At 48.3% G+C, this 15,554-nt stretch overlaps 1 protein-coding gene across 2 annotated transcripts in view; it reads left to right on the forward strand.

Moving 5' to 3' along the window:
• The first annotated feature begins 291 nt into the window (after positions 1–291).
• The window catches only part of OSBP2 (oxysterol binding protein 2), a 150,292-nt gene continuing 135,029 nt past the window's right edge, over positions 292–15,554 (forward strand). For both annotated transcript variants that reach the window (XM_007461205.1, XM_007461206.1), the window contains exon 1: positions 292–947. In XM_007461205.1, coding sequence (XP_007461267.1) covers positions 292–947 — 656 coding nt within the window. The remainder of the gene's footprint in view (positions 948–15,554) is intronic.

A 15,554-nucleotide genomic window follows, 5' to 3' on the forward strand; every position in this document is an offset into this window, starting at 1 on the left:
CGCCCGCTCGCCGAGCTCTCGCCCCCCAAGCGTTTCCTGGGCGCCTTCCAAGGGCCAGCCCCGGAGCCGGGAGTTGGCGACGCAAGGGAGGGACGAAAGTCCAAGTCCAGCCCGCTGCACGCCTGGGTGCAGGAGCATGCTGGCGAAGGCGGCGCGAGGCGCACTGGCAGCGGAGAGACCCGCGCGCGGCCCCGCCGCGCGTTCGTGACGGTGCCCCCGGCCCCGCCCCAGGCCTCCGCCTCTTGCTTCCCCCCTCCCCCCGGCTCAGCCGCGCTCCGGTCGACTGGCTCCATGGGGAAAGCGGCCGCTCTGTGCCGAGGCGGTGGCTGTGGCGGCCGCTCCCGCGGGCTCTCGTCGTTCTTCACGGTTGTCCCCTGCCTGTCCTGCCACACGGCGGCGCCGAGCATGAGCGCTTCCACGCCCGGCTCCGAGCCGGAGCCCAAGCCTCAGCACCAGGCGGTGCCCCAGCCCAAACGGGATCTGGTGTCAGAACAGGTGTCGGAGCCAGTTTCTGAGCCGGTGCCAGGATCGGAGCCTGAGTCCAGGAAGATGTCTGAGCCAAGGCCAGGGTTCAAACAGGAATTGGAACTGCTGCAGGGGTTGGGGACCGGGTCAGGTCCCCGGGAAGAGTTGGGCTCAAGCTTGGGGGCTGGGCCCTTCACCGAGGCCCCATCCGAGCAGGTGCTGGCGCTGGGGCCAGTAGTGGGGAGCGTGCCCTTGACCAAACTCGAGTCCGGGTTGTTGCCGGCATCAAAGGCCCCGCGACCAGGGCAGGTGAAGACACATCTTGGGGCTCCAGTGCCAGGGAGTGGCACGCCCTCCGCTCTCCCGATGGTCTCACTTCCTCTGGACAGCTTCAAGGGCTGGCTTCTCAAGTGGACCAACTACCTGAAGGGCTACCAGCGCCGCTGGTTCGTGCTCAGCAACGGCCTCCTCTCTTACTACAGGTATGGAAGTGTCAGGGTGGGTTGGCTGAGTTTGGAGGGTGGTGATGCTGCAGCCATGGTGACAGAGGGCATCCAGAGTTGGAGGGCACTGCCATTGGCCTGGAGATGTTTGGGAACTCGCACTCCAGCAGGAGAAATGCCTCTGGCCAACCTTCAAGGGCTGGGGCCCTGACCTCAGGCAGGGGAGCCCCTATGGACATGACCTCTGGCAAGCTTGGGTCTAGGGAGTGAGCAGTGACGTTGGAGTGAGGGAGTGATTTGGGACCTTGGGACCCCTCTGGTCCTGGTAGTTGTGGGACCTGGAGCAGCCAGCCAGAGTCAGCCCCCAAAGTCCTTGATTCAGGAGCTTTCTGGTTCAGGAGCTAAGATCACTGTATAAGGACTGAGGGGGACAGTAACCTTGTTCAGTCCTTGGGACCCACTCATGGGAAGGGCTCCTGCTCCCTCCTCAGTTGGTCAGACTATTTCCCACTTTTCCTGGTGCCTGCTGGTTGCTGGGCCTTGGCCTGGGGGCATAGCAGGCTCACAGACACATCAGACATGGCTTCTGCCCTTCAGGAGCCCATCTTGGCATTCAGTGGAGAACCAGGAAGCATCCCACTGTGGCCTTTCTTATTCTAGAAGCAGTGTGGGATTCAACAGTGAAGTCCAGTGGTGAGATAGCTAACACTGTGTTCCACTGAAATGGATTGAAAGGGGGAAAGATCCTGAAGGCCGTCTAGGTATGTTTCCTGGGGATGGTTTAAACTTTGAGATCTCTGATCACTCTATACTATCAATTCTCAAACCTGAGTGAGCACTGGAATTCCCTGAAGGGCTTACTGAAACATCAAGTGCTCAGCCCCCCTGCTGAGTTTCTGCTGCAGTGGGTGTAGAAGGGGCCTGAGATTCAGCTTTTCTAACAAGTTCCCAGGTGATGCTGCTCTGGACCACAGTTTGAGAAGCACAGCTCCATTGTCATTGCAAACAGGAGGGCCCTGCCATTCTGTTTGCTGAAGCTCGGGTCACTTTGCTCACTTCACTTGGCTGGGCAGTATCTCTTCAGGTCAACCACCAGAGCATTTATATGGTCCTTCCTCGCCTTTTTGGAGCACAGCTTCTAGAGGTTAGTTGAATCTGTGATGCCACTGAGAATTTGGGAGCTCCACTGAACTTAAGTGATGGTCCCCACTCAAAGTGGGGATCACTGTCTTTAATTCCTGGCAGGGGAGAAAGCTGACCTGTGTTTCTATAAATTTATTTATTTTATTTATTTTATTTTTGTGTTGGGTCTTCATTGCTGCGCACAGGCTTTCCCTAGTTGAGGTGAGCGGGGGCAACTCTTTGTAGCGGTGTGTGGGCTTCTCACTGCGGTGGCTTCTCTTGTTTCGGAGCACAGGCTCTAGGCGCGAGGGCTTTAGTAGTTGCAGCACGAGGGCTCAGTAGTTGTGGCTCGCCGACTCTAGAGCACAGGCTCAGTAGTTGTGGCACATGGGCTTAGTTGCTCCGCGGCATGTGGGATCTTCCCGGACCAGGGCTCAAACCCATGTCCGGTGGATTCCTAACCACTGCACCACCAGGGAAGCCCTGACCTGTGTTTCTAATGTGTTCATCTCATGTGGTGTCGTTGGTGCCCCTCGGCCCACTTGGCTGCACCATACAGATCACAGGACAGAGTGTTCTTAGAATTTGGCAACTGAGCAAAAAGAGATCCTTTTCCGAATGGTGTTTTTATCCCACTTCCCATACTCCGTCAAGTGTGTAAACATTTCACCAAGGCATACAATGATAGGGATCATCATCATGATTTGCTATAAATAAGTGTCACTCTGTCTCATAGGCAAGGGACATAACACATAGGGCATGTCGACTGTGGACCACACTCTCTGCTTTATGTTATGTTCATTTATTTCATCCTTGAAATCACACTGTGAGGTGGGTTCCAGGATTGTACAAATGAGGAGTTCTGAAGTTTGCCAGAGGGATGTGGCTTGTCCAAAGTCACTGGGCAGGGTAGGCAGTAGAGGGAGATTCTGACCTAGGCCCTTTGCACTCCAAAGTCTGTGCCTGTCCCAGATGTGTGTCCTAATGCCTGTTCATCCTTGAGTTCAGCATTTCTGAGTTATCTGCATTTTACCAGGTACTACTAGGGGGCAGTAGTTGAGGTCAAGGTAATGTTTATGAGTCTAGGGTCCCACAGTGGCAGGAAGGCCTAGTTCTAGTGGAAGTAAAATCTGACCTTATGTATTTTTGTTTTATTTTAATTGGAAGAGCAAAAAAGTCCCTCTTTTTTTCTTAAGGTAACTATGTATAGACAGTTAGCATTTCAAGATTATCTCAAAAGTACAGATTCTCTGGGTAATTAAGAAAAATTCTTCTTGCTTGCTGATAAGGTTGTGGGGACAAATACTGGTTTTGTGGGGAGAAGGGGTTGGGGACAAGTTTTCTTGTTGTGTGCTTTCACAGTCCAGCTCTGTAGTTTCATTTGTGGACATTTCTAGATTCCAAGGTGGGCAGAATTGTTGCTTGACTCATTTGGGTAGGATGAATGATCCCTGACATTTGTACAGCCCTCCCCCTCCTTTATCCCCATGTGAGGCTGGCCACGAAGACATCTTCATTCCCATTTTAGAGGAAGGCAAACTGAGGCCGAAGGAGCAAACTTTAGTGGTGTATCCTGAGGCACCCAGCTTGCGGGCTGGGCCTCCAGTGCCACAGGAGTTGAGTCAATCTCCAAGTGCAGAAAAAGCCCTTCCGAGGTGGAGCTGGAATCACCATTTCTCCCTGCACTCCAGTTCTGCCTTCTGGAAGACGGCTTTGGTCTGCTCTTCTTCGGGCCTTGCAGCACTTCAGATGTTTGACACCACTCTCCTGTCCCTGCTTCTGGTCTGAATCCTGCCTTCCAGACCAGGCCTGGCTGTCCTGCCTGCTGGGCTCAAGGACTGAGCACCCTTTGGGCCTGCCGCTCCCAGTCCTGACAGCGCAGGTTATCCAGGGTTCCATTTGCACCCAGCGGCGGGCATGGGTCACCTCCTCCAACCTGCCCCAGACCCCCAGTTCTCAGTAGTTCTCCAAGTGTGTGTGCTTGGAATAGAGGCAAATTCAGGTGCTCGGAGCTGCAAACAGAATGAGAGAACTTTTATTCATCATCTCCTTTCCTTAGGGGTCAGGTAGAGTCAGCTTTAGTCCTGGGATGACAGCTGGGGAAGGAATCAGAGGGGCTTCTCTTGCTAGCTTCCCTTTTGGAAAGACCACTTTCAAATTTTTTTCTTTTAATTAAGTGAAGTCTGGTGTTTGGAGAAAATGCGGGCACGTGTCTTGTTCCCTCTCCCTGATCCCATCTTCCAGCCTTCCCCCCTCCAAGATAACCATCATCCCAAATCCTGATCCCTGTCCACTTTCTTTTCTTTTTATTTAGTTTTATCTAACATATATGCAATTAAAAAAAAAACCACATTGTTCATTTCAACCATTTGAAACTTTATAAAAAAGCATATTGTACAGCATATGATTTGGGGGGACTAATTTTGACTGCTTTATAACAGCCCAGGACGTGAGCGCCGTTTTTACTTATTTGTGCTCCTCTTGATGGGTGACTACAAAAATGCTTGTACATGTGCGGGCGTTCCTCTTGGGTGAAATCACTGGGTTGTGGAGAATGTGAATGCCAAACTCTTCTCCAAAGCAGTTGTGTCAATTTATAGTCCCACTGGCAAGAAATAAAGAGATTTTTGTGGATCTCTATCCTTTGCAGAACTTGGTATTGTCAGCATTGATTTTGCCAATTAAATGGTTATTGCACTGTAGTCTTGAGCTGCATTTCAATCTCCATTATTTTTACTTTGTTAGATAATCAGTGGGGGTTTGGATTAGAATTTCTCCATTAAGTATCGCTTCCTCGAGTGCTTCTGCCCTAGATTTTGCTGGAAAAGCTCATTTGATTGCTCAAGTTTATTCTAAGGGAGAAAGTACATACTGCCAACAGCTGGGCTTAGTAAATTTTTATTATCAAGAATAAAAAGATGCTCTTTGTAAATACTGTCACATATAGAAAGTATTTCTGGGAGGTATGGGTAATTGTTGGTAGGTTTTTACTTCTTTCCAACAATGTGCTAGGAATATAAATACAGGAGACGAGGTTCTTATTCCATTGCCTGGCACTCTTAATTCCATATCTATTTGAATGTTCGAATACCAATAAGGGGAATATGGTTTTGCAGGAATATGGTCTTTTTTTTTTCTTTTTTGGTTGTTAGTTCCCATTTAAAAAATTTAATCCCCAGTTCTTATCTCCCAGGGAACATGGAAGAATTCATAAATGATGCAGAATTTTCAAAGGTATTAGCCCCAGCAAGTTCTTATGGAAAGAGTGTTTCAAACATAAGTTTTATCCACATTGATGACAAGATTGATTTGATTAAACAAAGTTCTGTTTTGTTGTATACAAGTTGCCTGTTTGGCGACATTATAAATGACATCTATTTCCCAGGAAATGATTTCAAACAAAATATGAAACAAAAATGTTTTGTTTTAATTTATTATTGTTCAGACTGATATATGGGTAGGAATGGCAAAGCCAGTTAGCAAGGAAGGGCTCAAAGAAATTAGTCTGGGTCTATAAGAAAGAAGGCTACAGTCAAGTGAAAGTAAGTTTTGAAAGTCCTCTGGCTGAGGAAGCCCACTGAACATATGGTGAGCTGGGCCCACTTTGGGGTGGTGGCCAAGACATCTTTGCCTCTAGAATGGATCAAGTACTCCTTCCTCCAGTGGGGCCAACTCTCAAAGGCAAACTCTATGGAGACAGTATTTTTTTTTTAAATAAAGTTTTATTGGAACACAGTCATGCCCATTCATTTTGTCTGTGGCTGCTTTTTTTTTTTTGGCTGCACGGCTTGTGGGATCTTAGTTCCCTGACCAGGTATCGAACCTGGACCCCCAGCAGTGAAAGCACAGCGTCTTAACCAGTGGACCACCAGGGAGTATTTTTAATATCAGTTTAGGTGATGCTTGAAGGATGGAGATGGAAAAGACTATCCAGTTGCAAAGTGTCCCTGAAAACATGAAGTTGAAGGTGCAAATCTTCAGGTTAAGCCACTGGGGTTTCCACCTCAGAAGGTGGCCTTATTATATTGGATTCAGCTTTAATTTGAAACATCATCCAGTGTTTCATACTGTGAGGCCAGATAGGAGGCTGAAAAGGAATGCCCAAGTTGATAATGTGTAAACATTGGTTTGAAGTCCGTTTCTTTAACGTTTAATACGAGGGTGTTGCAAAGAGCCTGCGAGTGGACTGGCAGAGTGTTTTGGAGAAGCACAGTGCATTCTTAGCAAGGTCTAGTGACATGAATTATGATTTTCCCCTACAACCCGCTCCTCTTCCTGACCTTCTTCTTTCTATGAATAGCTGAAAACCTCTGAGTCATGCTTGCTGCCTCCTACCTGCCTCACCCCACATCAGATGGAACTGCTGAGCCCTGCCTGTCTCCTTCCTTTCATCCATCCTTCCTCCCCATTCCTAGTGCCACATCCTGGCTCAGGTCTGCCTTCTGCTGAGCTGGTGCCCCAGCCTCCAGCTGTTGCCCTGGACAGGGTCCCTGGTGTGGTGCCACCTCCCACCCTGAGGGCCCTGGATTTGCCTGTCTTCTCCAGGCATCTCTTTCAACTGTTCCATCCCCTGTGTTAGCAGTCCCCCACTTTGGGTTTTTCCCATTTGAAATATCCATAGTAGCCCCAGACTGACCTAAGGACCACATCTTCCTCCTTTGGGAGTTTGTGTATGGGCATCTCTGCAGACAGCTTTGTGCCAAAGGGACACCGTGGCCAAGTTTGGCATCTTCTTCGTGTTCTACATGAAGCCTAGCACGGTGCTTTGCCACTGATATGCCCTCAGTAGCTTGGTTAATCTGAATGGATGAGTGAGTGAATGAATGAGAATTGCCTGCAATTTTATGGGGTTTCAGAAAGCAAGTATGTTAGTGCCAAACTCGGACTTTTCTTAATTTGTTTTCAATTTTGAAAACTTGTTTGCTGAAATAAGATTGGGAGGATGAACTGGAGGTTGCCGGCTTAGCCAGGAGTGCTGGAAAAGTGATAGTTATGAAATGCAGATTATTTGGATATGTTATGTTGACAGATTTGAATGTGTTGAAATAGGCTCCTCCATGAACCAACAGCCTTGTATCTGTGGTCCTCGTTTGTATTTCCATAGGGTTACAAGGGTTTGTGCACATTGTCTCTGTGTTCCTAGGATGATTTGTCACTTCATAAAGTGTGGCAGTGACTGGATGACTGGGGAGTAAAGATAAAACTTTTAAAAGGGCTTTTTACAATCCCAGAGCTCTTTAAACTAGTTTCATGTGCACCCGACGGTTTGCTTTGCATGTGTTATATGTGCAGGACCCTGTGGGAAGCAGGCTGTGTGTCAGAGGTGAGGCCTCTGTCCTAAAATGTTAGATCTAACTGGATAACAGGCCCTCACAAACATGGGGTTCTCTGTGGTGTCAGAGCCATTTCCAGTTCACGCTTGTGGTGAGGAGTGCAGCCTCTTTCTTATTGTCCTATTACATGGGGGAAGAAGTGGGAACTCGTGGGCAGCACCAACCTGCTCACTCAGCTGGTGCTAAGGCGCCCACCCACCTCACATAGGGGAGACTCCTTGCTGGGGTGCCATGTTGGAGTCTCCAAGACTAACCCAGATTCAATGACCCACTGGGAGGACTCCCAGCACTCGGCTCGATGTGTGCTCGCAGCCTGCTTTATTACAGTGAAGGGAAGCAAAGCACAAGCAGAAAGGGAAGAGGGGCAATAGATGAAATCTGGGGAAGCGAGGCACAGGCTTCCAGGGCTCCTTTCCCAGTGGAGTCATGCAGGACATGCTAATTCCTCCAGCAGCTGGTTGTGACACACGTGTGAAAGGTTGCCAAGCAGGGATGTTCGGTAGAGACTCAGCGCTCAGGGATTTTATTGGGGGTCTTGTCGCGTGGGTACCCTCTGCCTGGCACGGTCCCAGAGTCCAGGCTCCCAGAAGGAAAGCAGGTGTGCAGCATGGACCACACATTGTTTGCACAAGCAGTATGGGTGTAGTCAGTCACGCTTACCAGTTAGGGGAACCCCGAGGTGTTGCAGGAGCTTGCCAAATCCAGACTCTTAGGGCCAGCTTTGGATGCAGGCCTTTCAAAGGATGAGGAGTCTCTGGCTCACCTCCTTCCTCCCTGCAGACTTCAGTGATGTCATTCAGGTCAGGGCCGGTGCTCACTCTGGTTCAAGGAGAGCAAGTGCTTACACTTGGCTCTGAGTGGAGAGGGGCTTCTTGTTTCCTGCCAGGCTTGCAGGGCATCTCACACAACTCGTGGTCCGCTGCTCTGTGTGCTGAGGGCCTTCTCTTCGGGGCCTCCGCCCACGTGGTTGGCCCTTGATTGCTTCTCAAGCACTTTTCTGACCTAGACATCCCCTGAGGCCCTTTGGTGGCTCAGGTTTGCAAGTGACAAGGGTACACTCGCCACATGGACCTCCTTCCTCTGCAGGACCTTCTCTTTGGTGCCTTTGGTGGAGTGTCTAGTGTGAGTTTTTCAACTCCTGCTGACCCTTTTACCTTCTTCAGGGAGGGTCTGTTATTCTAAGATTGGGGCCGGCGAGCAGTCTAGAACATTGTGACAGCAAGCGTACAGCAGCTTTGGTTGTATCAGTCATTGAGGGCCAACAATGTACAAGGCAGCGTGGGAGACAAGCACATGTACTGTCATCAGCCCACTGGGTGGAGGAGGAGGAGGAGGAGGAGGAGGGAGGCCTGCATCCATCTTGGCCTGTCAGTAAGAGCCAGCGGGTTCAGGTGCAGTGCCGTGGGGCCTCCCAGGGGCTGGGTATTCAAGCCTGCGGCTTTTACACCTCCTGTAATCTTCTGGGATGCAGTTGGCAAATGATGTCAATAAAGAAAGACAGACCTGTGAAAAGGATGTGAGGTTCCTTAAACCAAAATCAATATCTCCTTATCCCAGGGGTAAAGAGATATGGAGGAAATGGGCCTGTTTCCTGGAAGACTCCTGGATACTGACACGTGGAGAGGAGGAGGTGGTAGGAAACATCCCTGAACTAATTTGAAATTGGCAGCTTCATGTGTGGTGAGTCATGTGCCAGGTGTCACCACACAGATATGGCTTTAGGAGGCTCATCACACACACGAAGCAAACTGTCAGTGAGTTTTAGGGTCATGCTGGGTGCTGTATGCTTTTCTTCTTTTATGAACAACCCTTTCCCGCGTCCATTTCCGTTTTTAAGTGTTCTCGGAGTCCTGATCACTTAGCTTCACTCCTCTTAGCACCTCATCATGTGCTCAGCCACAGCTCTGCACCTCAAATGCTGATTTAAGAGTCTCGACTCACACCATTTGATCTGCATTGCTGGGCCATTGCCTAAACCAAGAAGAGGGCAGGTGGCATTGCTGTGCTTGCATCGGAACCTGCCAGAGTGTGTGGTCCTTTGAAGCAGCAGTAGGTGCTGTCTTCCTAAAGTATAAATTATAGTCTGTGGCTTCCCTGGGCTCACCACTCACTGCCCTTCGCAGTCGGGTCCCCCCACCCTCCTTCCTCTAGCCTTGACTCTTCTTCTGCCCAACTCGCCTTATTCCCCCTCTGCAAACCACATGCCTTTCACTCTCTCCTCCAGATCCCTGCACCTGCCACCCCCTGCAGCAAGGAGAACCCTCCTCATTGCTGCAGACATCCTAGCCAAGCAGTCTAATTCCAGGTCATCTCAGCCTAGACCTGCCTGGATTCCCCTGCCATGAGCTGGGCTGGAAGAACCATCCTTCCTTTGATGCCCCTTTGTGTGTTGTGTCATTTGGCCGTGTACCCCTGTTAGCTGGATGTTGGTCTGTCTCCTCCCCACCAGAGCATGGGGCTGTGTCTTCCCACTGAGTGTCCCCTGAGGGGCTGGGCATAGCACCTTGTACTTGTAGATTCTCAAATTTCAGTGAGGTTTTTTTTTTCCCATAGAAGACACTTTGTAATTTTAATCTTTCTGCATGTTTTAAAGACCATGAACATGCAGCCTGGACTATAGCAGTAGCTCAGGGGGAGTCACTGAATTGCCAGGAAAATGGAGTGACCATGGTGGGCTACACATGGCCCAGCTTTTCAGCTCCTTTTCTGAGGCTTATCCTGATGTGATGACATTGAGAGCTCACTGTTTTAATTTACCTTTAAAACTCTGTGTTATAAAGAATTTAAAACATATATAAGAGTAGCCAATAGTATAATGTACCCCCATGCACCTGTTATCCAGTTTCAACAATTATTAACTTCCTAGCCAATCTTGCTTCATCTCAGTGCCCCCACCCCCCACCATTTTGAAATGAACCGCAAATATCACACATCACCTGTAAATATTTCAGTATGTATCTCTAAAGGATGAGGATTTTAAAAAACACATCCACAACACCATTGTTACGACTAAAGCAAATTAGCAATAATTCCTTGTTACCATCAAATATCCAGTTAGTGTTCAAAGTTTCAATGGTCTCAAATGTCATAAATTTTTAAAAAATGTTTTATTTTATATTGGAGTACAGTTGATTAACAATGTTATGTTAGTTTCAGGTGTACAGCAAAGTGATTCAGTTATACATATACAAGTGTCTATTCTTTTTCAGATTCTTTTCCCATTTAGGTTATTACAGAATATTGAGCAGAGTTCCCTGTGCTATACAGTAGGTCCTTGTTGGTTATCTATTTTAGATATAGCAGTGTGTACAGTACATGTCAATCTCAAACTCCCAATCTATCCCTCCCCCCACCATAAATGGTTTTTTGATACATTTGTTTGTATCAGGACCTAAATAAGGTCTACCTATAGAATGTCCCACAGTCTAGGTTTTGCTGATTGCTTCCTCCTGGTGTAGGTTAACATGTTCCTGTGTCCTCTGTAGTTCCTTAATTTGGTAGATAGAACTAGAAACTTGATCAGGTGGTGATGTATTCTTCCATCAGGAGCTCATAATGTCTGGTGACTTCTAGGTCTATGACATTAGCAGGTGGTAACAATCAGTCTTGGATTAACCTAATTCTATCATTCTTCCTCATTTATTAGAAGGAATACTTCTAAAAAGAGAAACTTACCCTCATCTACTACTCATTGGTTACTCAGGGATACAGTTCACACAGGAAAGGCAGGATAAATGCCATGTAGCCCTTAATGATGCTTGTATCATCCTGCCTTAACTTTGCTTAGTGGAGGCATCTTCAGTTGGCTCTGGAGTCCTCTGGAAAGGACCCTGATGGTATTGATAGCTTCCCACGTCCTGCTCGAAAAGATGTTCTAGGCTCTTCTTGAACTTGTCTTGGCTCAGCCCTGGAGTCAGCCATTTCTGACTATACTCTGACTGGGAGGCTGGCTGGTGCTAGGATGAAGCATATGGAAACAGGAATTGACCTTGACACCAGCCTACTTTGACTTGCAGGAATCTTTGAAAAGAGGGGAGACAGAGGTATGAAACCTCGCTGTTCTATTTGCCACATGTCCTCTTGAGCTGGGCAGAGGCTGTCTGCCTCTATATTTAAGGTCTTTGGTTCATCAAAGAAAAATTCAATGCATGAGATGAAAATGGTGATGGAGACCATACCCTGTATTTTTTCTATGTTCTATCTTAGATTCTAATAATGACCACATTTGAACAGTGCTTAATGGTGTATAAGGTGCTTATGCGTGTGTCATCCCACTTGGTGACAACCCAGGGAGAAAGGTAGTTATTATGTCCTGATGACAATTGAGAAAGCCAGGGTTTGTCCCACTGCAGTGGCATCGCTTAGTTGGTGGCCTAGCTGAGATCTGAATCCAGCACTTTTTGGAGTTCCACACCACTGGAGCCTGTCCTCTTAGTGTCAGAAGCTCTGACTGTCTTCCCACCCAAACAAGCCATCCCTCCAGCTCTCCCTGGGGTAGATATGTCCCTGGTCCACTTGGAGACCTGTGAGTGGGAGCCTCCCTCAAGAAGGGATGGTTGGGGGGGCTTTGCCCCTTCTTGATTCCCCACCTGTTACCTTCATTCAGGAGATACCCTGTCTGGCTCGCCTGTCTTCAGGATTGGGCCCTGCATGTGACCACACAGCAGGAGTGCTGGCTCTGGAGGCCTCATGAAAAGCTAGTCTCGTCCCATTGCGATCAGGTACTTGCTAAACAGTGAAACTGTTGGCAAGGACAGCTACCCCTGTGCACTAGTCTTATCCGTTATCTATTGCTGCATAACTTGGAGGCTTAAAACAACAACAGTGGTTTTATTATCGCTCACAGTTTCTCTCAGTTGGGAATTCAGACAGGGCTTGGCTGTACAATTCTGGCTTGGGCCCTCTCATGGGGCTGCAGTCAGCTGGTGGCTGGGGTCGGAATGGCAGGTTCTGGAGCATCTGGAGGCTGGCCAGGCATCTCTCTCAATCCATAGAGTCTCAGGGCTTCTCCTTGTGCTCTGTCCACATGGCTGGTTTGGGCTTCCTTACTGCATGGTGACTTCAGAGCAGCCAAACTGCTTCCCTGGAGACTGGCTTGCCTCAGCGGGAGTGTCCCAAGGAAACGGGGCAGACATGCACAGACCAGACTTGATCCAGAGACTACATTTTCAGCAGTACCGCTTTGATCACTGGACCCACAATTGAGGTCAAAGTGGCTTCCTAGTAATTTTTACCCTTCAAATCGATAACATGGGACGTATTGAGCCCAGGAATTAAGTCTACAATTGTCTTGATTTCTTAGGCTTTTTGATTGCAAGTAGCAAAAGCTTTCCAGTGCAACATCCAGTGCGATGTGTGTGTGTGTCTAAAAAAGGCTTTCTTGTGAGACCACAGAATGGTTTTACAAAGCCTGCCTGGAAGTTTGCACACTTTTCTCACTTCTGGTGTCTGCTTTACTACTTTTTTTTTGCGGTACGCGGGCCTCTCACTGTTGTGGCCTCTCCCGCTGCAGAGCACAGGCTCCGGATGCGCAGGCTCCAGATGCGCAGGCTCAGTGGCCATGGCTCATGGGCCCAGCCGCTCCGTGGCATGTGAGATCTTCCCAGACTGGGGCACGAACCCGTGTCCCCTGCATCGGCAGGGGGACTCTCAACCACTGCACCACCAGGGAAGCCCTGCTTTACTTCTTATTTTTCTCCCTGTAGTCCAGTCTGTTTTGTTTTTTTGCTCCTTGGGCCATGTGGCAGAAGATGGCTGCTGCTTACAGCTCCTGAGTTCATGAGTTACAGGTATAACCATCAATACAGCAGAGGCTGTCAAACTACCTTAACCCAATTTCTATGAAGGAAAGCTGGATTGGTTCCATTTTGGTCAAGTTTAATCAACTGGAGTCTGGGAACAGGTCTGGGTCAAAAATGACTGCTCAGGCCACCTGGGAGTGGGGCTGGGGCAAAGTTCCAAGTAGGTTTGTCAGATTTAACAAATAAAAATATAGAATACCCAGTTAAATATGAATTTCAGATAAATATCAAATTTCAGAATAAATAAATAAAATTTCAGTATAGGTATATCCCATGCAATATTTGGGATATACTAAAAATTGTTTGTTGTTTATTTAAAATACAAATTTAACGGGGCCTCCCATGGTTTTGTTTTTTTTTAAATAAATTATTTTATTTTATTTATTTATTTTTGGCTGTGTTGGGTCTTCGTTGCTGGGCGTGGGCTTTCTCTAGTTGTGGCAAGTGGGGGCTACTCTCTGTTGCGGTGCATGGGCTTCTCATTGCGGTGGCTTCTCTTGTTGCGGAGCACAGGCTCTAGGCTCAAGGGCTTCAGTAGTTGTGGCATGCAGGCTCTAGAGCGCAGGCTCAGTAGTTGTGGTGCACAGGTTTAGTTGCTCCGCGGCATGTGGGATCTTCCCAGAGCAGGGCTCGAACCCGTGTCCCCTGCATTGGCAGGCGGATTCTTAACCACTGCGCCACCAAGGAAGCCCCTCCCATGTTTTTTTAATTGTACTATGTATTTTAGCTTAGGACTTTGTTTTTTTCATCCTGTATTTTATCTGGCAACCCTATTCTTTCTTTTTTTTTTTAATTAATTAATTTATTTTTGGCTATGTTGGGTCTTTGTTGCTCCGTGTGGGCTCTCTCTAGTTGCGGCAAGCGGGGGCTACTCTTCGTTGCGGTGTGCGGGTTTCTCACTGCAGTGGCTTCTCGTTGCAGAGCACAGACTCTAGGCGCCTGGGCTTCAGTAGTTGTGGCGCACAGGCTTAGTTGCTCCGCGGCATGTGGGATCTTCATGGAAGAGGGCTCGAACCAATGTCCCCTGCATTGGCAGGCGGATTCTTACCCACAGCGCCACCAGGGAAGTCCCTGGCAACCCTACTGTAAGAGGAGGACAAAGGAAATGCCACATAGTGTCTGCTACAGCCCTTCCTTGCCTGTTCAGAAGCTGTCAACAGTGTAATCTTAAATTTGTATCCTTAGAGGGCTTTATTTCTCATAATAACATTTGTCATATTTAATATGTGTCAAGCCCTGTGCTAAGCACTCTGCATGGATTATTTCATTTTATCCTTTGAACGAGCCTAGGGGTTGTTGGTTCTATTATTATTGTCCCTGTTTTACAGATGGAGAAATGGGTCTAGAGAAGTTGAAGCTAGTGGTGGGAGAATGTCTAGGTTGGAAAGGAACTTAAAGGTCATCTGGTCCAACCATCTGTCTGTTCATTGACTTCTTCCTATAGCATTTCTGGCCCCTCAGCATGAGCCTTGGGCAAACCTCTCAGGTGACAGAGAATAAACCTTTATCTCCAAGACAAAATGGTATTCCTGAGATAATTCTGAAAGTTAGAAAATTCTTCCTCTGCTGAGCTGAGGTGGGTTTCCAGGCAGCATTGGTCCTGATTGGGGTGTTTTTCTGTCCTGCACAGCTGGACTTATCCCTTCCATGTGACCATACTCTTCATCTTCAGAGAGGCTGGCTCGGTGTCCCTGTGTATTATCTATTGCTGCATGACAAATCACCCAACATTTAGTGGCATTAAGAATTCATGAGTGAGGGACTTCCCTGGTGGTCCAGTGGTTATAACTCCACGCTCCAAATGCAGGGGGCCCAGGTTCGTTCCCTGGTCAGGCAACTAGATCCGCATGCTGCAACTAAAGATCCCGCATGTTGCAACAAAGATCCTGTGTGCTGCAACTAGACCCAGCACAGCCAAATAAATAAATAAATATTAATTTAAAAAAAAAGAATTCTTGAGCAGGAGTTGGAGGGATTCTGGCTGGGGATGATTTCATGTGGGCGACACTCATCTGAAGGCTTGACTGGGCCTGGAGGCTCCACTTCTAAGGCAGCTCCCTCACTTGCCTGGCCAAGTGGTGCTGGCTGTTGACAGGAGGGCTCCGTTCCTGGCTCTGTGGACCTGTCCAAAGTGTCCTCACAATATGGCAGCTGGCTTTCCCCAGGGAGAGTGATCCAAGAGAGAACACGCAGGAACCACAATGCCTTTTCTGACCTACCCTCGAAGTCACACTCTGTCATTTCCACTGTGTCCTCTTAGTTATACAAGTCAGCCCTGCCCAGTGGGGGAGGAAGGCTCCAAACCTTTGTGACCTTCACTTTCCTCATCTGTAAACAGACCTACTTGGCTGTCTGAAATAAACCGCAAAGAAGCATTTGGTACACTCTTC

This window comes from Lipotes vexillifer, unplaced genomic scaffold (genome assembly GCF_000442215.2).
Source record: "Lipotes vexillifer unplaced genomic scaffold, Lipotes_vexillifer_v1.1 scaffold691, whole genome shotgun sequence".
NCBI classification, from domain to species: Eukaryota; Metazoa; Chordata; class Mammalia; order Artiodactyla; family Lipotidae; genus Lipotes; species Lipotes vexillifer.